Source organism: Phaethon aethereus, assembly GCF_964289735.1.
Source record: "Phaethon aethereus genome assembly, chromosome: 2".
Classification (NCBI taxonomy): Eukaryota; Metazoa; Chordata; class Aves; order Phaethontiformes; family Phaethontidae; genus Phaethon; species Phaethon aethereus.
Genome location: NC_138582.1, coordinates 133,882,636 through 133,905,692, shown reverse-complemented (window position 1 = coordinate 133,905,692; position 23,057 = coordinate 133,882,636). Strand labels below are relative to the sequence as shown.

The 23,057-nt window shown below is 37.2% G+C and overlaps 1 protein-coding gene across 2 annotated transcripts in view; it reads right to left on the bottom strand.

Annotated features, from left to right (window-relative positions):
• Window positions 1–23,057, bottom strand: part of HIBADH (3-hydroxyisobutyrate dehydrogenase) — a gene marked incomplete at both ends in the record, with an annotated part of 86,121 nt that overhangs the window by 5,558 nt on the left and 57,506 nt on the right. For both annotated transcript variants that reach the window (XM_082015533.1, XM_082015534.1), the window contains 2 exons: window positions 4,692–4,768; window positions 5,333–5,466. In XM_082015533.1, coding sequence (XP_081871659.1) covers window positions 4,692–4,768; window positions 5,333–5,466 — 211 coding nt within the window. The remainder of the gene's footprint in view (window positions 1–4,691; window positions 4,769–5,332; window positions 5,467–23,057) is intronic.

The window sequence follows — 23,057 nt, the reverse complement described above, 5'->3', positions numbered from 1 at the left end:
TTCCATTTGAAATCAACAAATTAATCCAAGACAGGTATCTGAAAGGGCAAGTTTAATAGGAAGCAGCTACTGGGCTCTCAACCATGATAAAATGTTATTGCCGTTTCCCTGTAAATTGGCTGGGAACATATGATACTCTCTGCATAAGAGCTCCATTGCTGTTCAAGAGATATACTGCTCAAGCTATCAAAATGATGACAGTCTGCCAGTCCCCATAACAACTTGCCATTGGGTGTAGCAAGAGCTTGTGCATGCGCGTGTGAATTTACAATTACCAAAATGTTCTTCTCCCTTATAAGCAGAAAAGAAGTCTGTGTATTAACTGTATTTATAATAGAGCAAAAACAATTGCTTCCCTCAAATCAATGCTTCTTCAATAACATTCCTAATGAACTGAAGAGCAGAAACTCAGCAATGGACACACATATAAAAAAAAAAAAAGGTTAAAATAGGATCTCTTTGAGCCACTGCTCAAAACTCAAGTTTTGCTGAGCTTTGATAAAACAACATACTGAATTTTTCACCCATTCCTCCCAGAGTTCAGTCTGGAACAGACAGAAAAAGTGAAATAGCACCTCACAAAAAAAATACATCCTGGTCTAATTTTGAGGTGTAGCAACTGAAGTAGCTGAACAGTTGAGAGTTTCCCACCTCAAGGTGATTGGGATAAATACCATATGAAGTTGCAAATATTCAAGCAGAATCTTAGGACCCGTCTAAAACAACTGAAAATGACTTTGCCATTGGTGTTTTAAGGCAAGTGCTTTCAAGTGTCATTACTAACCATCGCAAGAGCTTGCTACAGCCCCATGCTGAAGACAGCAGAGCCACAGTGCTCTTGCAGGAATTCTTTTTCAAGGCACTCTTTCTAAAATTTGCAGTAGGGATGTGCCCAGGGCTAATCATCCCTCAGCCTGAAGCACATTCTCTTCTCTACACTGTTGACTCCCTTTTCTGCTTGTCTTCCATCTACAGACCAGGGGTGCTCACAGAAACCAGATCTAAAGGCTGAAACTCCGTTTAGACTCAGCATCAGAGGGCAAAGTTCTGCCTTTCCACATTATATATCTAAAAAAGCAAGCAGGCAAAAATCCATATACAGTAAAATTGCTGGGGAAACAGCTGTATTTGCAGCTTTTGACATAAATCTGGATGCTACCACAGTCCCTCCTTGTAGGGACGACTTTGCTGTTGGAAGTACAAACGTGGTTTTGCAGTGGTTATTGCCATAAAGCCCTTACTGCTCTCCCGGTCCCTTATAACCAAACCACATTAAGCAACCTTGTCCTATCTTGTGTTACCACACAAGACCTTCCCTGAGTCTGTGCAGGCACGTTCTGAAGCGACTGCAAACTGCCTGAAGGGACTGCAAACTGCCTGACGGGCAGCAACTTCCATCTGACCTAAACACAAACCAGGTATCAGCAATATTTCATTTCTAAGCTTTATTTTGCTAATATTAGACATTGTATCACTGGAACACAGGGCTCCGTAAAAGAAAATTACTGATACTGAGATGATCATCAAAAAGAAAAAGAGAAATAGTCTATGGCTGTGGACAGCATCACTTAATGTTTTTATTTCTTATTTATGAAGTTTACATGTACTTTGTGTATTGGTTTGACACAGTAAGCCACTACAGTATTTTGCAACATGCACATTATCCATAAAACCGTACAGCAAAATCTATTCAAGATTTTCCTACTAGAAAGCACTATCATGCTAGAAAAAAAGAAAACACAAATGAAAATGTGAATTCATTTCCAGAATGTCTGCCACATCTTCTTAACTTTTAGTAGCAACATTCACAAAGCATCAGGAAATTAATGGAAAAAACAAAACAAGCATTTCAGCGGTCAGAACTTAGAATGGATTTTTAAAAAAATTAGTTACGGAATCTAAAACAAATCACTTCCAGTGAGAACGGACATCTTCATTATTACTAATGAAGATGATTTATTTACTAATGAAGATAATTTACATGAAGATGATGTTAGAGTAAAGTAGAAAACCAAGTGTAGTATAAATGCAGAAATTAAATAGCAATATTGCCCATTTTTCTGGGAGTTTATTGTGGAATTTTTGCTCACTAATGTCAGTTTTCCTTCCTCCTCACCATATTCTATTTGCTACTTATGTTGAAGTTTGGAAAAATTCTATGATTTAAAATATAAAATAAATAAAATAATAGCAGATGTCATTTTAAAATCTGAAATGAATAAACCAGTAATTCTCTGTTTCAGAAAAAGAAAATTTAGGCTGCATTGTTTATGAAAACATTAGAGAAGTGGTTTATTAATGAAAATAATACCACACTGTTTTGAAGACTTAAGCTCAGAATATATATTGGTTCCTGGAAGGTGCTGTAATATGACTTTCTAGTTACATCTAGTTCAGTCAGCAATATTTTGAATAATTAATTATCCAAAGTCCCTAAACCTCAAGATTTAAATGATGTAGCAGATATACACAATGTATGACATGAAGATATTTTATAGTCTATCTAGAAGTTAAGAACATCTCTATGATCCACAATTCCTATTATGAATTTTTTAGATTTCCAGTGTCCTTCACCATTATTAGGTCAGAGTCAGACTTTCTTTACCAGATATGCATCAATCTAATAAATCCAGTTCAGCTTTCCTACGTTCTCCAGACTAGGCAGCTATACTATCCTTTGAGTCTTAGACTTGAAAAAAAAATCTAATAGATTTATTAATATAGCAAAACTTCTAATAATTAGAATTACAACTGTTAACTTGGACATTAGAAATTTGTACATACCAAAAGTGGAAAGCTCTTATTCTAGTTATAAGCAGAAGTCATCTTCTCCAGGATTTAAATCACAGAACATTCAAATCAATGCAAGGGTTCTAAATTACTTCATAAGGCTTTAAATTACGGCCTCTGTCTTAAACCTCATGCAGTTTTGGACTAAATGAGATTCTGCTCTTTGTATAATTCAGGTTACAATCAGCAGGTTTCTTCTACAATAAGTACAGTTCCTTCTTGACTACATGATTGTAAGAGTAGGAAGGTTTGTATATTGCCACCTTCACACTGCATTTTTGCTTACAAATGCTGAATACAAATGCAGCCAAAATTTGAACTGGAAAAGGATAAAATGAAAAATGAAAATTGTAAACACCTTCAAGCTACAGTGGCTGCAGACATCAAGTCATTCTGCATAGGGCTTACATGCCCAGAATTTCTGTCTTCCAAACCTCTTGATTTTATTTTATATTCAATTTTAACTCTAATCATTCTTACAAATGTAGATAAAAATACAATGAAAAATCAGTTGCATATGCTTTATTAAGTGAACCATGACTTAGAACAGAACCTGATGAAAGCTTTACACTACATTGGATTACAATAGTTGTATACAATACTACTGTTTTTATTACGACTTGATGCAGACATGCTTCAGTATCTTACAGACTCTCAATTTTAAAATGTAAATGGTACAGGATATTGATAAACCAATTAGCACTGATGCAAAGCAAATTCCTCTTTTATCTCAATTACAACATGACAACTTAATAGGTCAAGATAGTCTAACATCTGAGACAAGGGCAATTCAATAAAACAACTGCATCTTGATATGGTAATTAAGAGGAAATGTGAATCCATTACATTGCCTTGTGTATGTGCGCACATGTAGGTGTTCTTTTTTATTTATTTAAGCATTTGATGTCTTCTTGCTGTTTTTATAGTGTATCAAATCCACATGAACACACAGTCTAAAGCCCAGTAGATAAGTATCTACAATATCTGTAGTTTTAGCAGGCCAATTTCAAGGATGCAACTGTGCAGATGAATAATTCATGACAAGCACTTAAAAGATACACAATTGCAAGATAATCTCTTCAAACAGAGGACTTCTCTGTATATAAACTTGAAAATGATTTAGATCTGGCTAAGAAAATTTATGAAGATTCAAATACTGTGATACTGAACTGCTACTTGCATGCACTCTATTGGAAAACAAAACAAAATCTCAAAGACGATAGCTGAATAAATAGGTTACAATTGGAAAGGAAAAATAATTTTGTTTTAATATTCTGCCTCTTAAAAGTCAGATGCATCACCTGCTAGAAAAGAAATGGTACTCTTAGCATTGACAAGAGTGTACTGGAACATACTGCAGCTTTTTGACAAAGCAGGAGTTTTGGCAATTAGGACAAATTGCAGTGGTAAAGTCAAACAGGAAGGTAGATATTCTTTCTTATGGTTTGATCTTAGTTTGATATACACACTGTAGTAGAAGTTTTACCTTACAGTGTATTTTGGAACAATTTAACAAAGTAAACAGAGCCAACAAGAGCCACAGCTGTACATTAGCTTAGAATGCAAACAAAAAGTTACCTCTATATTACCTCTGCATGTTTATAATGCAAGACAAACATTATTGTACATTGCACTACAGCAGAACAAATAAACTCTTAATTTCTGGTGCAGAACACAACAATCTATACAGCCAATGCAAGAGAATATTCCTGTTCTGAAGAGCCCTACTTTAGTTAAGTAATTCCTTTAGCATGTTAATGGCTTTATAAGATAATTTCTGGCAAGAGTTTATCTATGCCATCTAATCATCATTGTCTCAGCAAAAGTCAACCGTAAAACACAAAAACTGTTAACACAGAAAAAAAATGCTTCAATCCAATTAAAAAATCAATCAAACAAACCTGATTCCAAGATTCATAGCTTCAGCAGTTCCAATCATACTGATGGCCAAGAGCATGTTGTTGCAGATCTTTGCAGCCTGAAAAGGAGTTAAACCGTCGATTAGTTTCTGCATTTTCATAGAGCTAACATGTAGGAATCTTTAACTAGTCTTGGACAGTATGGTCAAATATGTTCTGACAGCTCTCTTCCAAAGGTAGCACCAGTAAGTACAGATCTACAATAGTATAAAGTCAATGAAAGCTGCCCTATAGTTCTTTCAGAGATTAGGAAATACTTTTTTTCTTAGTACAGTAGCTCAGTATGAATGGCCTGTAGGGACTCCTTGTCTTTCAGAACATTCAGTAAATCTAAATTTAGGAGAAACAAAATTAAAACCTGTGTCCTCTAAGAAGTAAAATCTCAACAAGCCAATGTGGAGAAGCACCAGGTCAGATATTTTGGTGGTAAGCTATACAACATGCTGGAGAAGAGTGCCACGAGGTTGTTTTAGAAACACATTGCTGAAGACAAGTAAACAAGCAAACAAGGACGAAGATATAATGCAATTAGTTCTGGAATAAAAGAGTAGGTACCATTAACGAAAAACAAAGCAACATGAAAAAAAGACTAAGATAACTAGTAACCCCTCAGGAAGCATTACCTGGCCAGTTCCAACTTCTCCACAGTAGACCACATTAGAACCCATGCACGTCAGCAACTCCTTGGCAGCATCAAATTCTTGTTCCACTCCACCAACCATGAAAGTAAGGTTTCCAGCTCGAGCAGCTCCAACACCTGAATCAAGACAACACTGGATTTAAAATAATTAAAAAAAAAATCCTTAAGAACTTTATCTTATCAGTAAGGGTCTGATGATGTAAAATTCATGTGCTTAATACTTCACTACATAAAAGTAAGCCTACAGTCCCAGTACTTACAGGATCAGAGATCTTAGTTCTCAAACCTTTGATGAAGATAAAGCCACCTATCTTTCAGGCATACTGGCCGATAAACAATTCACAAGACTTACAGAAAACTGGCAATGTCACTCTTTATAGTTTCATATGAATCAACCCTTCCTGAAAGTTTGCACCCCACAAAATTCACTGTATCTGAATTACTAAATAAAATTTCTGTTTTGTCAAACTGCTCTTCGCATATGACTATTGACAAATTATTGCTCAAAGTTAACTCTGCTTTTATCAGCTTTTCCAAACCTAGGCTAATTTTTATCTATGCTTCGTGATTTTCATGTAATTGAATATCTGAAAGACATAGGCATATAAAACCAAGCCTTCTGAATCTCTGCAGTTTATTATATTCCTAATCTCAAGCCAAATTCTACTTGAGAAACTTTGAGTTAATTTCCTACACATAAACTTAACACATATAAAACGATGCAAAGAACTATGTAAAAAAACAATGTAAAAATGACTCACACAAACACACAATTCCCAGTTTTATTCCTGTAAGTCTATCCTGTCTTTACCACAGGTCTGCAGGCACAGACCACAGTTCTTTGATTATACAGTTCCTAAGCACAAAACCAGCAAATTTTTCATGTGATATTTATCACCTCCATGAAATATTCTATTCCTTCAAAGAAGCCTAATTCTAATATGAACTACTTATACATCCTTAATCTCCTCATCCCCAACATTGAACGGGTAGAACTGCTAGGAAAATTTGGCCCAAACTGATGAATACATCAGCTTCCTCACTATTTTTCACTTCAGCAAGAAGCATAGCCACTATAAATTTCCTGTGCTATGCATCCAACTTTGGCCCGTTAGGATGTACAGCTGCAGATGACAACCTGCTTTCAAATTAAACTTGCTCAGTTAGGTACAGTGTTCTTACAAACAATGTTCAAGTGAAACAGTTTGTTCTTCCTCCACATGACAGACCATTCTGTTTCTACAGTAAGTCAGACTGCTCTCCAGCTATGGTTCACAGTTCTTTGTCACCAGTCAGCTACCATAATAAACATTAATAAATGTTTTTATTGAAATAGTTTCCAGAGTGTAACTGAACTGCCTTCACTGAGCTAGATGTTGCTTAGTGACAAATGAAAATGCACTCTTAAAAAGCTTATCAGTTGAAGATAGAGCTTTCTCTTTTTTTAAAAAAAACAACCAAACAAAACCCCCCATCTAATCTCAAATAGCAAAAAAGTTATTCTGTTAGAAATATATGCCACTTAAACAGGACACTTCTGCTTTCCTTGTTCCCCATTAATAAATGAAATTATGCAACAAAAAACAATAGAAAGAGAAAAAAAATAAAGCCATAACTAAGCCATCACGGCAACCATGCAGAAAAAGTTCTGATAGCAACCATAGCAGGCTAATCAGAGCTTCTCTCAACTTAAAGCCTTAAGACTATGTAAGTGCTGTACCACAGCTAAAGAATGAAGTGGTCAGTATTGAACTTCCTTTCCGACATCAAGGACAACAACACTGCAGCTCCTCACTCTGAAGAATTTGAAGAATTTTTGTTTGCTTTCCCATAAAAATTTCAATTGATGCAGTCTCTGTGTGTCAATGCCCCTTTCTGTATCTGCTAAGCATTTATCTCCCCCATGCTGCCTTCCAACCCGCACCATCTTTTGAATTCATTGAATAATTTCAGACAAAATTGACAGATCAAGGGCTCAAAAATAGTAATTACCTGCCAATTATGGGAATATAGCCAACAGAGGAAAGATCCTCCCACTGACGAAGTGGTTGATCAACCTATATTACAACTTAGAATCACAGAATCAAAGGATTGTTGGGGTTGGAAGGGACCTCTCAAGATCATGTAGTTTGACTCTTCTGCTCAAGCAGGGTCAGCTAGAACAGGTTGTCCAGGACTGTGTCCCATTGGCTTTTAAGTACCTCCAAGGATGGAGACCCCACAGCCTCTCTAGGCAACCTCTTCCAGTGCTTGACTACCCTCACAGTAAAAAAGTGTTTTCTCATGTTTCAGATGGAATTTCATGTGTTTTAATTTGCGCTCATTGCCTCCTGTCCTGTCACTGGGCACTACTGAGAAGAGTCTGGCTCCTCTTCTTCATTCTCTCCCCACCAGGTTTTTATACACATTGGTAAGATCCCCCAGAGCCTTCTCTTTGTGCTAAACAGTCTCAGCTCTCAGTCTCTCCTCAGATGAAAGATGCTCCAGTCCCCTCATCATCTTCACGGCCCTTAGCTAGACTCACTCCACTAAATCTGTATCTTTCTTATACTGGTGAGTCCAGAACTGGAGCATGCAGAAGAATTCAGTCAGACCCACAACTTTTTAAAAAAATCAGTCTATATATGCAACACTGCTGCTCCTAGAACAACATTACTGAGGTACTGAAATACCTACGGTGGTAAAGATCTTCCTGCTCAGGTTGAGAGACACCCTATTTGCAGCCAATCCTTAATCTCACCTGAACAACTCCTCCCCAGGCAACTCACAGGAACTGGGCTAAGAGTAAAGCCTAGATTTAGAGCTAACACAAACAGGTCATTGTCATCTTGTTGGCTACCGGTTTACTATGTACATGACCGCAAAGATTGCTACATTAATAAACACAATGATTTTCATTCCATTCCTCTAGCTATTTTTATTCAAACCACATAATGGCCTTTACCACTAATCCTGTGATCTGACCTGCAGCAAATTAAGTAGACAATTTAAGTCAAAGCTTACAAACAAAATCCAGTACTATCCATCATAGGTCAATAGCCTTGTATCTAGATTACAGACTGCTAAATAGCTTCAGAGAGTCATTTATTAGAGCAAAATTAATGCTGACAATAGTTTTCAGCTGGTTAATCTTCTGACAGCTGCACTCTCTCACTTGTTCAAACACTTACATTTCTAGTAGAAAAAATAAATTAGTTAAGTAGAAAAAAAGAGCAATTTGTTGTATAATGCAGAAGGCTTGGAAAAGTCTCTTTTTAAAACCAAAAAAACTGTTTACTTCATGGTAAATTTCATCACCTAGGGTCCTTGCCAACTATCAGCTATTTTATCAGAATTAAACAAGCAACGCAGCAAATCTATAACACTGGCAATCAAAAAAAAAAAAAGGCAGGGAGTCTAGGAGTATAAGAACTGTAACTTCAGCTAAAAATAGAAATAAAAAATCATTAGACAAGAATGCACAGCTTTATTTCACAATCACAGGTTCCATACCAACAACACAGGCCAGTAAAGTATCATCAGCTTCTAATAACACTAAAGAGAGCAAGGGAGAAAGCAGAGCAGCTAATGTAATTTTAAAAAAGCTAATGATTATTTTTCATCTTTTGATTTTTTAAAGATCTCTTACCACCTAAGATAGTGCTTTATGTACCACTGCTGATCAGGGTCAAAAGTCCTTCAGAATCTATTTGTTCTTTCTAAAATACAAAAAGTCTCTTCTCATCCTCAGGAAATGGTTTTCTGAGAAATTGTATTCATGATTAGCATGTGTAAGATTTCCTCTGCTGCCAAAGCAAGACTGCTGGAGCCCATGGCTGCAATCCTACACTCAGCTCCCCTAGGATGATCTACCCACACCTGTGTGCAGAATCACAGAATCACAGAATCACTAGGTTGGAAAGGACCTTTAAGATCATCAAGTCCAACCATTAATCCAGAACCACGATGTCCCCTAAACCATGTCCTGAAGCACCACATCCACACATTTTTTGAACACTTCCAGGGATGGCGACTCCACCACCTCCCTGGGCAGCCTGTTCCAATGCCTGACCACCCTCTCAGTGAAGAAATTTTTCCTAATATCCAATCTAAACCGCCCCTGGCGCAACTTGAGGCCATTTCCTCTTGTCCTATCACTAGTCCTATCACTTGGGAGAAGAGACCAACACCCTCATCGCCACAACCCCCTTTCAGGTAGTTGTAGAGAGCGATAAGGTCTCCCCTCAGCCTCCTCTTCTCCAGACTAAACAACCCCAGTTCCCTCCTCTAAGGAGGTCACACCAGCAGATCCCACAGAGTAGCTCAACTCCAAGTCAGTAAGTCATAACACCATCAGAGTTTCTCCCAGAGATATAAACTGACAGGAACAGGTTTGCAGATAAATATGATAAGAGGTCTAGCTAGTGAGGAGGCACGCAAAAAAATGAATCTGGGAAAAAGCATGGTGAGAACTTACAGAGTAGTACTGCAGTATGGCATACCCACTTGAAGATGGATTTCCCACTCAGGTACTAGAAGGTTTTGGATTAAGATCTGAAAAATTAATTTATTTTATCAGAAGGGATATAAAGAACTGCTCTTCAAAGCATCCTGTCGCATCTGGCTGAGTTATTTGTGGGGCAAGGATTAGTTCAACCCCCATGCTTCTCACTTTGATTACCAGTAAATTGCTCAATGAACCTGATGCAGAGTGTCAAAATTTCAAAATTTTAGAGGAAAATGTGAATGGAGGCTTAGGACCCCTCATATGACAACAGCAACTGGTCGCAGCTATCCTGGGACAGTTCGCAGACGACCTCAAGTTTTAGCCACCAGGACAGGCAGCCTTGTTCAGTAGCCATCCTGCACTTCCATATTCACTTTTTATTGCTTCTTACAACAGCATTTAACATCATGAAAAAAGTCTTGTAATTTGCCACTGATGTTTCCAGTGTAAAAAAAAAAAAAAAGTCTTGCCTCTATAAGCTACCTCAATAAAAGCAGTTTGGTTTCAACCAGTTTGCTTATTATTAAGAATACAATTTGATAGAAAAAATATGTTAATGTAAAGATGTTACATGAAAGTATCTGCTTTTAGTTTCAGTTTTATTACATTTCCGTAAGAAGAGCAGAGTGCAGCGGAGTTGAAAAGAAGTGATATTATAAGGCTACGCATTAGAGCACCATTACAGTGGTGATGCTGAAAACAGTTACACTGCTGAAAACACAGAGCACCCAAGCATATCCCTGTGCCAAAATATTTAAACCACTGTTGCGTTGCACCTGCAGATAAAAAAATTTGTTGCTGACAAGGTTGAGAAAAAAAACTAAAACAATGTGAATATAACAGTATCTAGGTGCTTCACAGACTCAAGGACAAGCTGGAGATGAGGGCCGTAACATCAAGAAGCTTAGGCAAAAAAGCATCTCTTTTGTCTTTCTTCTATTCAACATGCAGTCTATTGTGCAAGGTGGAATTTTAACAACTAATTTAGGATCTAAACTGGATTAAAAAAACCCAAGAAAAACAGTGCTAGCATTTTAATCTCCTATTTTACAATGTTGCACCTTCAAGCATAAGAGTTGAGGCTTTGCCTGTTATGCTTTGGGAAGTGCAAGGGAACACTGGTCCTTTATTACGGTATTTTTGCAAAAATGCAGCATAAGCAACTGTAGTTGCCTCAAACAAGCAGTTTCTTGTCATGTTTGCTCTCTTTCAGATAGGTTGAACCTGAGAGCCTGCATCTGTGTATCCTGTGGATGTGTGTGCATTTTTAAGGACTAAGCAGTTCTTTTTAAGTACCTGCCAGCTCACATGAAATACTGTCTTTTGCAACTCAGAAAAAGTTAAATCAAGACATACAAGGAAAGATGAACTGAAAAGTTTACTATTGTTTTGCTACATATATATATCCAAAACCAAGTAAAAGGCATGCATAGGCAAAATCAGCTATGAATCCCTGCTGGAAATAAAAGCAGGATATTTAAAATGATACTATAAATTTTAAATGACCAGGAGGAGACTAGCTATTTTATAAAATATAAATAGGATATCATTTTTTTCTACTTGCTTAGTAGACTTTCTCTGCCATCCTCAATCTATTTCCAGGAAACAAGTAAACAGAACAGCCTCAGAAAAAAACCCATAACACACAACCACTCAAAGGGCTTGTTTCTCCCTATTATAAAAATCAGCATCAAAGCTAGACCTATGAAGCTATTCTGCTGCCATATAACTAAAACACAGTAAATCACTTAATTTGCTCAAAAGAACTTAAATGTTTTAACCAGTCTGCCATCAGCAGAGATAAAGAAGAGGGCCGATGGGACCGGGCTGCAATGTGAGCCGTCTTTAAAATGCAATTGTTCTAATCATTTTCTACAGATGCAGCCTCACAAGGGGCTGCTGTCACAGGGACCATTTACGACTTGTTATGGTGTCTCTATTGTTTACCAGCGACACTCGCTAAAAAGGCGACAGCTGGGACGGAAAGCTGCTCCTCAACGAACAATATAATCCCGTGAAAGTAATCAACAAATTTAAGGGTGTTAATTAACTTTACACTTTATCATGTTCAATTAGTTGTCCTTTCTCAAAAAGATTGCCGTGCACAATCGGTTTAGAGCGTGCCATGTTTGATTTGTAAGTGATCACTGTTTCTGTTTCAAAGTCCATGTCAGATGTCCTCCTGGGTTTTGGTGACACAGATGAATGGCTCTGCACATGTTAGGGGGTGATCTGGTTTAACATAAACCAGCATAACATAACCCCTTGTTAACGTATTGCTGGCCTTTCCAGAGCAAGAACAGAAACACCCGCACAGCCGGATGCATGCGTACGCGCACAAAACCCCTGCGGCAGCACCACAGACAACAAGTCCAAGTTCCGTTTTTGCTGAAACGCAAAGACACAAATAAATGGGTAATTTTTCATCATTATATCTCAAAGCAAGACTTGTCTTTTAGGGGCACGCTTGGGATCATTTCTTCTCAGCAAGATCCCTAGTTCTGCCGCATTATGCACTATGCACAAGCGCCTTCGTACATTTTACATAATACGCGCTGCCTTTCCTAATGGCACCTGAGCGAGCCCTGGGTAGATGCGCTAAGTTCTTGTGTATATCAAATTCGGTGGTGGCTTTTAAATGCCTGTAGTGCATTTATAATGGCAGGGATGCTAGAAGAAAGTTGAATTAATCTATTATTAAAATTTGCTGTTTTCCCTTTAATGCACCCGTTTCTGCTTGCTAATGGGACAAGGCAAAGCCCATGATGAAGCGACAATGCACTTGGAAGTGCACCTTAATGAAAGTCATTGCTGTTTCTCTCTTCTGATAAATAGAGCTTTGCATCACCATACCTCATAAACTAGTGATGTTTGAACAAAAATGGAAATGGAGGTTCAGGTCAGTGCTTTGAAGATTTATACAACAAGAACTCAATATTACCCCAGACAAAAGCATGCTTAAAGAAGTAGAAGTATCTCTTTTACAGCATAATCCAATTACACAATTTGTTAAATTACAGCTGTGCGAAGAAAAAAGCCTAGTGGATTTTTATTCTGCAGCAACAGGCAAATTAAATACACATTATCATCATTATTTAAGCAGTTACATTGTACATAAAAACAAATGGCAAAAAAACCCACCCACAAAACAAAACAAAACAAAATAAAAATGCAAAGAAAGCCCAATGGAAAAGTTGTTAACTCTGAAAGCTAATAATGGACCAGGTTAAATATTTAAGAGGAAATTATAGACTATATCAGAAATAGCTGAAACCACAAAACAAAGCAGTAGAAAACATTAGTTTTCTGCTAGAAAGAAGATCTGCAGGGAGAAGGGAAGCGGTCGATAGATCCTTAAATTGGACGCAATAGCTGTTCTTCTATCCCAAGTTGGCAGCTGCTACATTTGCAGACCTGGTTCATTATTTACCCATAATGACCATCAAGCTCCAGTCAAAGTCAGATCACAACAACTGTCAGCAGCTCTTTTAATTAGCCTTGTTTGAATTCAGATAAATATCACAATGGCCCAGCTTCTGCTGAAAAAGCAACAGAGGACTGCAAGGAATAAGCTACCCTGACTTCCTAACAAACAGTGTTGTGAAAAAGTCCAGAGAACAAAAGTTTATTTTTTTTTTAATTGAAGAAGGGATGGTGACGTGCACATTATTATTTTTCCCTCACATGTTATTCATATCATGACCTGCAATTCCTGTTTATGGGCAAATTTGTGCATCTCAAATGCCAACTCAAAGCATTACTCCACAATCTAAAAGGTAAACTTTAAGAGATGGTTTACAGGTACTAATTAAATCTCTAACCTCTGTGAAATTGTACATTTTGAAAAACTGAATCAGAATTAAGGAATGCACATATTAACAGGATTATCCTCTCTCCTAATTCATCTCCTTCTGTTTGTTTATCCTCAGGGAACATAATCTTCTGTTGCATCAAGCCACTCTCATTCTCCCTGTGTCAGCAGCAGAATAATAATTCCCTCCTCCTCCACCCCCGCCTCCCACAAGCACAGGCAAGAATGAAGAAGAGTGGATCAGACTGTGTGCATCAGCATTAATGCTCCACGCAGCTATTTTCCTAGCAGTAGCAGAGGCTGAAAGAAAGATCCAAGAGAGGTGTGCAATATGCTACCTGTTCTGGATAGCCCAGCATGAGAGGGAGTAATTAAACAGATTTTTCCTCCTAGAATAATGTGAAGGCAGAAGATGCAGCTAGAGAATCCTTTAATAGCCCTTCTTTAGCACTTCCCTTGCTGTCACGTTGGGTCCCTATTTTGCTAGGTGCTGTCTGAAGACAAAAGACAGTACCAAACTCTCCGATCCCACATGGCAATTGGAGAAGTGTTGCCGTACATGCAAGCATCCTCGGGGGGCCTCAAGGAGAACATGCTTAGGGATTTACATGAATCATGAGGATACATGCACATAAACAATAGGTACATACATGTGTTAATAGGAGCAGAGGATATCCAATTTGGGCACAGAAAGAATTAAACATCATCAGGAACTGAAGGTAGAAGGTAGTGTAGAGGGAAGGACAAAGAGCTGATTAAACAAAATAGGCAAAATGATAATGAGTAGCTTTATGCTTTTAAAGGAAGCCTTGACTGGAATTCTATATAGATTAGTACTTGAACTTGGCCATGGATGCCGGAATAAAAATCTTCTATTTGATTTCGATGTATTACAGAAGGATGCCAAAACGCAGAAAAGAATATGCCCTCTCGATAAATCATGCAAAAACTGAGTAGAAGCTGTTGTTAAGGCAGTTTAATATGAAGGGAATGCACCAGGAAAATTTTACAAGACTGTATTAAGTAGCAACCGATGCCTCCAAAAGGATTAGCCAAAGAAAATAAGTTGCAAAAGGCAAATACACACAGAAGATACTTTTAACTTTTTCAACAGAAGTACAAGCTGAAAGGCCTGATGAGATCATTCTGTCTGCATCAATTTTTTTAAAAGAAATACATTTAGTTCTAGTCATTGTAATGTCAAAGAGAAATATCAAAGCACCTGAAAAGTTAACCAAGTAAAAAGGTTGACAGCATTGCAATAAGAAAGGAAATAAAGTACAATTAACTTATTTGCTTATTGTTAATACCCAAAATACTGATGAAAATATTTTACAACAGTAGTTCATGCCAGTCATCTCTCCTGTTCCCTCCCTTTAATCTGCACTCTACCCTAAAAAGCCCTAGACAACAGAAAAAGCCATTAGGTGTTCTTGCTGCAGTACCTGATTTAGCTACTCCTTTGTCCATCTCTAATATTTAGATATATGGTCTAAATCTCATTTGGGGCTGGAGACCTATACAGAAATATGAAAACTTAACAATTAACAATTGCAAGTATCTACTGTTATGGACAGCAAAACTAACTGCATAGAGCTTAGCACAGTTCAAAACAAGTATTTAATTTTTTATCTGAACATGAGCAAGAAGGCTGGACAGCCAGTGAAGAACAGAAGCAGTATATTCCATATATCCAAGGTACCAAAGTTTCAAAGCAGATCTCAGGACAGTCCAAATGTAACGCACATGGCACTAAGCTATCTGGTTAACCATTGCTAGGTTCTCAGTAAGCACAGCATCAAATACAAGAGAAATATCAAATACAAGAGAAACAAAGAAAATAACCCATCATCTTCTTGCCCGGCACTACTGTTTGAATTTCTAGTCTTTTAGGGGAAGTCTGAAAATGAAAGATGAACATACACACAGCTTCTCAACTATGTGGGCCAGTGTTAACCCTCCAGACAACTAAAATTCAGCTGACAGGCTCTAGCACAACTGCCATCTTGCCCGGCTGAGGCTTCAACTCCTAGAAATAAAACTTCATCTCAATCACATAGTACAAAAACAAGAATAATTTTTGTCTGGCATTAGAAAGGTGTCAGAGCTGCATATTTAACACCCACTGAGGTCATCACAACCCCACTTTCTTCAGAAGCTTCCACTCTATGCAGATCAGCAGCGAGAAAATAGACTGTTATGGGACTACAGGAGAAAAAGCTCAAAGGGATGAACGTTTATAAAGTCCCCTTAGAAAAAGAGAAAGTAAAATCCCAGAGCTATTCTATCCACTCTAACTAGAGTCCACAGACAATACCAAAATGAACAACAACATCAAACCTCCAAAAGCTTTATGTTTGGGTGGGATAGCAAAAGCCACAACTAGAACCAACAGTCCACCTTGGCATCACAGCTTTTCATCTCATTTGTTTTAACGGAGCAACATATAAGCAAATTCATGACAAAACCAGATGTGTGGCCAACCTTGCTGAGCCCTGTAAATTAAAAAAGCAGTTAGCTGTATGCCACCACAGTTGCAGATTTTGCTAGTTGGACTTCAATGTCTCTATCTGGAAAGTATGAAATACTTGCGCATTCTACCTTAACTCCACAGCAAAATGCAAGTATGTTTACACAGCATTGTGGAATAGATATATAGTACCTGAAGCCCTTTTATTAGAACAGAAAAACAAGAAACATTGAAGGAAAAATAAACCAGGAATTTTTTAATATCATTGTTTACACGTTTCTCCAGTATTAGTACAACCATAACAAGATATTAATCCCCTTTTACAAAAACAAAATACTTGAAACACTTTAGTCCTTTATGATTTTCTTTATCATGTTACCCTCATGATAGGCCCCCCAAACAAACAAAACACTGCAATATGTTTCTTTGCTGAATAATGAAGGCATTAAGTACATTGCAAAAAAAACCCCAAACAAACCCACACTGAGGTATGCATTAAACTGCAATGCTCAACAGGTATGGGTTCAAGTGTTCTGCTTAATAAAAGGTTTGCTTCTTTGAAAGCCATCTGCAGAAGCCTAAAGTCATGCAGGTAAATTTCTATTGATGCATTCATTATTCCTTTTCTGTTATATAAGAAAATAAAAACATTGTAAACACAGAAAAACAAAACAAAAAGCATTAAAACGGGGTGGAACAGCATACCATACCTATTCCTAAGCATTTCTGGTTTATCGAAGAGCTGAAGATGTAGCAATGCCGTACCTCAATCCCAAGCAGTAGGGGCATACTTACAACAATTAAAAAGTATCTAGTATTTAATAGTAGGAATCTAACAAAATTTTAAAATAAAATAGCAACATTTAGCCATGCAGGTAATTTTAAAAGAAAACCACCTCCGGTATTTTCTGCTGGAGAGTTGCCCAGCTGTGAGATTCAATTTTACCTGTTTCGGGTACAGTCTATGGCAGGACAACTGACACAGTTTTACCAATCAAAATTGTAAAGAAATGCTTAAAAAACAGGACTGAGACGGCACTGAGCACTTTTGAACCTTGTCCCTTAAAGTGTCATCAGTGGTATGAGACCAAGAATTTTTTTCATAATCTGAATCACGATCAGAGTGCATTGCTTCAGATATGTCCGTCTTTTCTGCAAGAGCTTCAGCATTGAATCTTGCCTCTGGATACAGTAAACAGCCCACATGGTCTATCTTTCATCTTTAAAAGATATGCTTATTTTTAAGCATGTCGAACAATACCCACGAAGTAACAAAGCATTTTCTGCTGCCAAATTTCAGAACGTTCACAGTTAATTCTTGAAGCTTTTATTTGGCACTGAAAAGGCAAAGCAGTATAATAATGCAAGCTGACAACAACTGCTAGAAAAGCAGCTTAAATTGGAAAGATACAGAGCTTCCATTTAAGGAATCTGTTTGTTATAAGTCCTTTCCCAGTTCTATTTCCTGTTTAGGGATCCTCTTCACATAATTCTATTATTACTCCTCTGCAAAACAGATAGTACATCTCTTTCAGAGAACTAGATTTAGCATTGCCCTCCAGCCTAAAATGCAATGTACTTTTCAGTGTTCTCAAATGTACTTGATGCCACTTATCCAATGAGTTCAAACCCTTGTAATTTAATTAAAAGTCATACTTCTTTATGTATGAACTAATTCTAAGTTTAGTATGGAAATATTTTAAAAAAGAGATACTATTTTTATTATTACTTTTATTGTTTCAGGATGAGCAAATATGCAATCATATGGTTTAAATTTACAAATCTTTACATGCTCCAAATGCTGCACTTTCATGAAACAAAACACATTTTCACATTTAACTGTACTGAATGACAACTTAAGGAAACCCAATGTAAAATAATTCGTGCACCTCTTTTTTCCGCACTAACTGTAGCTATTCCAACACTACAACTTAAGTAATTTTACAGAAAACCAAATTAAACTTTTTTCTTTAATGTAAAGGTATCTAAAGTCAATACTGGCCCTGGTCTTCCGTTTAAAAAAAAGAAGAAAACAAAAAGAGTGCATTTTGCCTATGAACAGAATCAAGAGGGTAACAAAGTTAATTATTTCTCATAATCAGTAATTATGATTAGATAAGAGAGTCTTTTGTAATGAACTGCTCTAATGATGGAGGACCTCCATCCTAAGAAATATAATAGTGCATTAACATAACTGTGTATGCAAAGTACATAGAACCGCTGCCACAGTTAACTTGTCATTGAATGATTAAATAGGAATTCATAATTAGAAAAATCCACAGTGTAATTTATTGGCCTTCCTGACAGTTCTGGTTCATTAGAAGTTGATTACCAAACAGTGACCTCTAGTGGCCCACAGGTTTTTCATGTTACCTTGTTTCTCTTGGCAGCTTTTAGCTGCTATTTAACCTAAAAAAAAAACAAACAAAAAAACCCAGGCAATTTGAGGAATTTAAAATGTTTCCCTTAATAATTCTTTCTCTTTTTTACTTCTCTTAAAGCACATAGTGTGTTAATTGCTTCAGAAAAAAGCTTCCCTTTCTGTAACCTATTATATAAAAGTATAAAAATGTACATATATGTGAAAAAAACCCCCAAGTTCTCAGTTTTGAAGTTAATACTGAAGTTAACATGGTTTTAATGCTATTTAATATTCATATTCTGATTAAGCATAATGTCTTCTAGAAAATATATATAATATATTGAAAGAATTAACTTCTCCAGTGTCACTTTCAAAGACCTTGAGAAACTCATACGTCAAGTAAGCCTTCATATCTTAAAGTGAAGTGCCTCTACGCGTTGCCTTTGAACAACAGTCACTTTTGCACTAAAAAAATTCTGCTGGCTCAGATGGAGGGGGCAGAGGATAGGGAGGGAGAAAACTCCCTAATTCTCTGCTCCTGGTAGGAGAAAAAAGCCCAACATTTCATATTAATTGCTAAACACATGCCTCAACTCAAATTTCATTTTTAAAGAATTCAACTTAAATTTGAGTAAGATTTGCATTTAACTGCAAAATCTTTTAAGCAGCAGAGAGTGGAATTTCCCCTCATTCAACATAATTAATCCACTGTTAAGCTGTTTAGATAGTCTTCTATTTTAAAATTTTCCATTATGATAGATATGCTTTTTCTTGCACTAGGGCACTGGCTAATTTTTTTTTTTAAAAGTATGAATGTTTTTAACAGGAAGTAGCACATCTGAAACTAATATAGAAGCCCCTGAAACACAGTATTAAATAAAAATCCATACTCGGTGAACACAAGCAATTTAGATTTCAGTTGTTCTGCATCTTGTTCTTTTCCCAACACTAACATTTTAGAAATGATGTGCATGTATTTTTCTTCACTTTTGTCTAACATGGAACTGGCTACAAAAATTATGCACCTTTATTAGAGAGAAGCTAGAAAATAAACTGCATAGTCCTGTTTCATGCATAAACAGATCTTTCGGAGAGAACTATTCCAGTCTCCCAAATGGGAAGTCCACCATCCTTGTACGCTGGAAAAAGGTTTAACAATTGCTATAAACAGAGAAATGGATAGCTACAGGATAGAGATCCCCACCCCTGGTTTTCGTGTGTGCGTGCGTGTGTGTGTGCAGATGCGTGCATGCACACACACAGGATTCTAGCTGTTTGTGGCGATGATTTAATATAGTGACTGGATAATGAGCTGTGCTCCCCGCAGCAAGTGAATCACCATTTAATGCTATTATCAACAGTTCATGACCCACCGGCATGAAATGTCAGCCTGATTAATCTGAACACTACTGACCTCAGAGAGGAAAAGCTACCCTATTGTCAGAATTTAATATATAATAAAATCATACACAGAATATAAATACCTGATCAAGCAAAGCCATTAACAGAAAATCTACTTTATTTTGCTCTACTGTTTCTTTTAAACTTGCTAAGACACAATTTTATTTTTTAAAAAAATTACTTTTGTCTAGTCAAGCAGGAAGCAATCCATTAGGACTTATTACTGTGATATACAGTGAAACATTTCAAAATGGCTGTCCAAATACAAACCCCAGGTTGATACAAATAAGAAAAAAATTAGAATATGCTAGTGTAGGAATTGCTAATGTAAATTCGTATCCGGAAAGGATCAGAAATTGTTCTTGCTTTTCTAAGGTCAACAAGGCAATAAAAATACCTATCTGTAAATAGGAAACAGTTTGAGTGATGCTGCACAGCTCATAGGAAAAAGCTACCTTAGTTTAGTAAGACCAATATACTTCAATAAGATTAGAAACTTGTGCCAGTTATATTCATGAATATAAGGGGAAAAGCCCACATTTTATTACATTTACAGCGAAGATTTTTCCTTAGGTAATTCTGTATCATGACACAGCCCCACTCAATACAATTTTTATATACTCATCTATTCTCCGTGGAGAATAAACCATGAAAACAGGAAAAAACCCACCTTTTACCAGTCACAATGAGGTTGGTACAATCTTGCCTTATCTTTTCCACATCTCTCTTTAATTTAACCTGGCTAGGAGTCTTACAAAAAATGCAGAACTTTTAAGCCAGCTTTTCAGGATTCTGTACATCATGCTATGTAAATAACCCAGACTGAAGCTGGCAGGACTACATGGCATTTATCTGTCAAATTACATTAACTGACACAAGCATAGTAACTACTATAGGTTATTGTTAAAACACAGTACTGCAAAACAGGTGAAAAATACTGCCGTTATTTTTAAAATGAAAACTGCAATGGTTTCACCCCTCACTTTTTATTGTCGTCACCTGGTACTGAAAGGGTTAAGGGATCTTCAGGACAAGGGACTGGAAAAGAACTGAGTGAAATCCCCAAAACTGCCCACATATGAATGGAATGACCGTGGGTGAGATGAGAATGATCCCTCCAGGTACTGACTTGTAACAACTGGCAGCCAAGGAAAGAAGAACATGTCAAACTGACTTGGACAAAACACGAACCCTGATGCCTGAACTCCCAGTTAAAAGCTCTGCTGGAAATGTAAAGAAGAAATAAAGGAATTCTGGACACTTAACACAGGAAAGTAATTCATGCTGCCAGCACAGACATATGTTTAAGCTTTGCTTTTCCATTCAGAAACCAAACAGTTCCCGTATGCCAGTTGACTAGTAAGTGTTGGCTTGTTTTGCAAAGGCTGTCCCATATGTAGCTGCAAATACTGCTAGCTGCAGTGTGCCCGAATAGGTAACAGTATCTGACAGCAGTTTAAAACCTCTTCTGCACCCCTCCTCTGAACTTGCAGAAGGAAAGAGGGGTTTGCCATACTGTAGCACAGCCATGGCGCACTCACTCTTGGAAATATCAACCCTTCTAATAAGAAGCATTAACACAGAGAGGCTGTATTTTGGTCTCCATCAAGCACAAACTGTACACCTGTCTGCCAGGATGTCCAAAATCCTTTCTGTTACCTGTAACTGATGACCACCTTCATGATCACAGTGCTCCTCTTACTTTATTCCATATCAGCCCACCTAAGAGTCTTGTAGTTAGATTGCATCTTCTGCTCTTACAAAGCTACATAGTCCTCTTCTGCTACCCTCTGTGGTTCATCACTGTCCACTCATTCTATGAGCTCTTTTAAATATGCTGTTTGTCATAGCAATTTTAGTTCTGTTTGAGTAAACCCCATTTTACCACTTTTGCCTCTTGGAGAGGAGGGACTTGTTTTTCCCTGTTCCAAACAGCTCCTGACACAACTGAAGTCTAGCAAAAGAGCAGTTCTTTCAGACTAAGGTAACAACCCTCCACAGTCCTGACTGTGTTGGGTAGATGCTACAAGTGACATCAAGTGGCAGATTCTGTATACAAACAGGGTGTCAAAGATATAACATGTATTAAGTAACAGTTAAACCAGAATTCCTATGTTGGACAGAAGATATTCCCAAACCATCTTAGAAATATCTTGAAGGTGCTGGTGGCTTACCACAAACGTGACAACACGGAAGATAGCATCGGTGAACTTAGAGAAAAAAGGGACCTGCCATTCTTGCCTGAAGGCAGGCAGATAACAACCAAATAAATCAAATTTTTCAAACCCTCTGTAGTTCAGTCCACTTTATTTACTGCTGTGTTACTTTGTTTCGCTTCTACTCTTCCTCATAATTTAAGAGGGGCATATAAGAGAACACGACAACCAAAATATGATAGGAAGATGTTATTTGCAGGTCAAGCATTCCAAATAAGCTCAGTAAAATTGCAGATATCAACTCTAGAGTGGAGGTGCAGGTAGTACTTAAGAAAGAAGATAAATTGGGTTTGCAAGGTGGAGAGGCAAGGATGGAGGACAGAACTGCATCCTGTCTAGGAATATAGTTGAAAGGAAGGACCAAAAATGAAGTAAAGATTCAGTAGAGCACTGCCTGTTCCTAAGTAAAATTAAACGATGGTGAAAGTTTAAAGGAACAGATGAGAGATCAGTTTGAATCATTGATGATGGCTGCATATGACATTTGCACATACACATACTCACAGATGATGATAATAAAGATGAGGAAGATGAGCAGTTTGGAGTAAGGGATCTCAAATTTGTATCAGATAGAAAAAAAAAAGCCATAACTATGAAATAAAAATGTAACCCATACGAAGCAACCTTACAACAATAAATAAGAGGAGAAAAAAACCCCTATGCATGTACATCTGCTACAAAAAATCAGATAAATTAAGCATGGAAAATTTAATAGTAGACAAGAATTACTTGTTACTGCTTAGAGCAGTCAAAGTAACAAAGAAGAGGCCGCCAGTGAGAGCACAGAAACATTCCTTCTTAAGATAAGAGAGAAAGGTATTAGCAGCAAAACCTAAATAAATAACAAATCCTTTCAAAAGCCACTTCTTGCGAAAAAACCCCTCAGAACTAGTAAAACCTACATGATTCATACATTGGAAGGAAACAGCCATCCTTGAGGGTAAACAATTTTCTCATCTTGA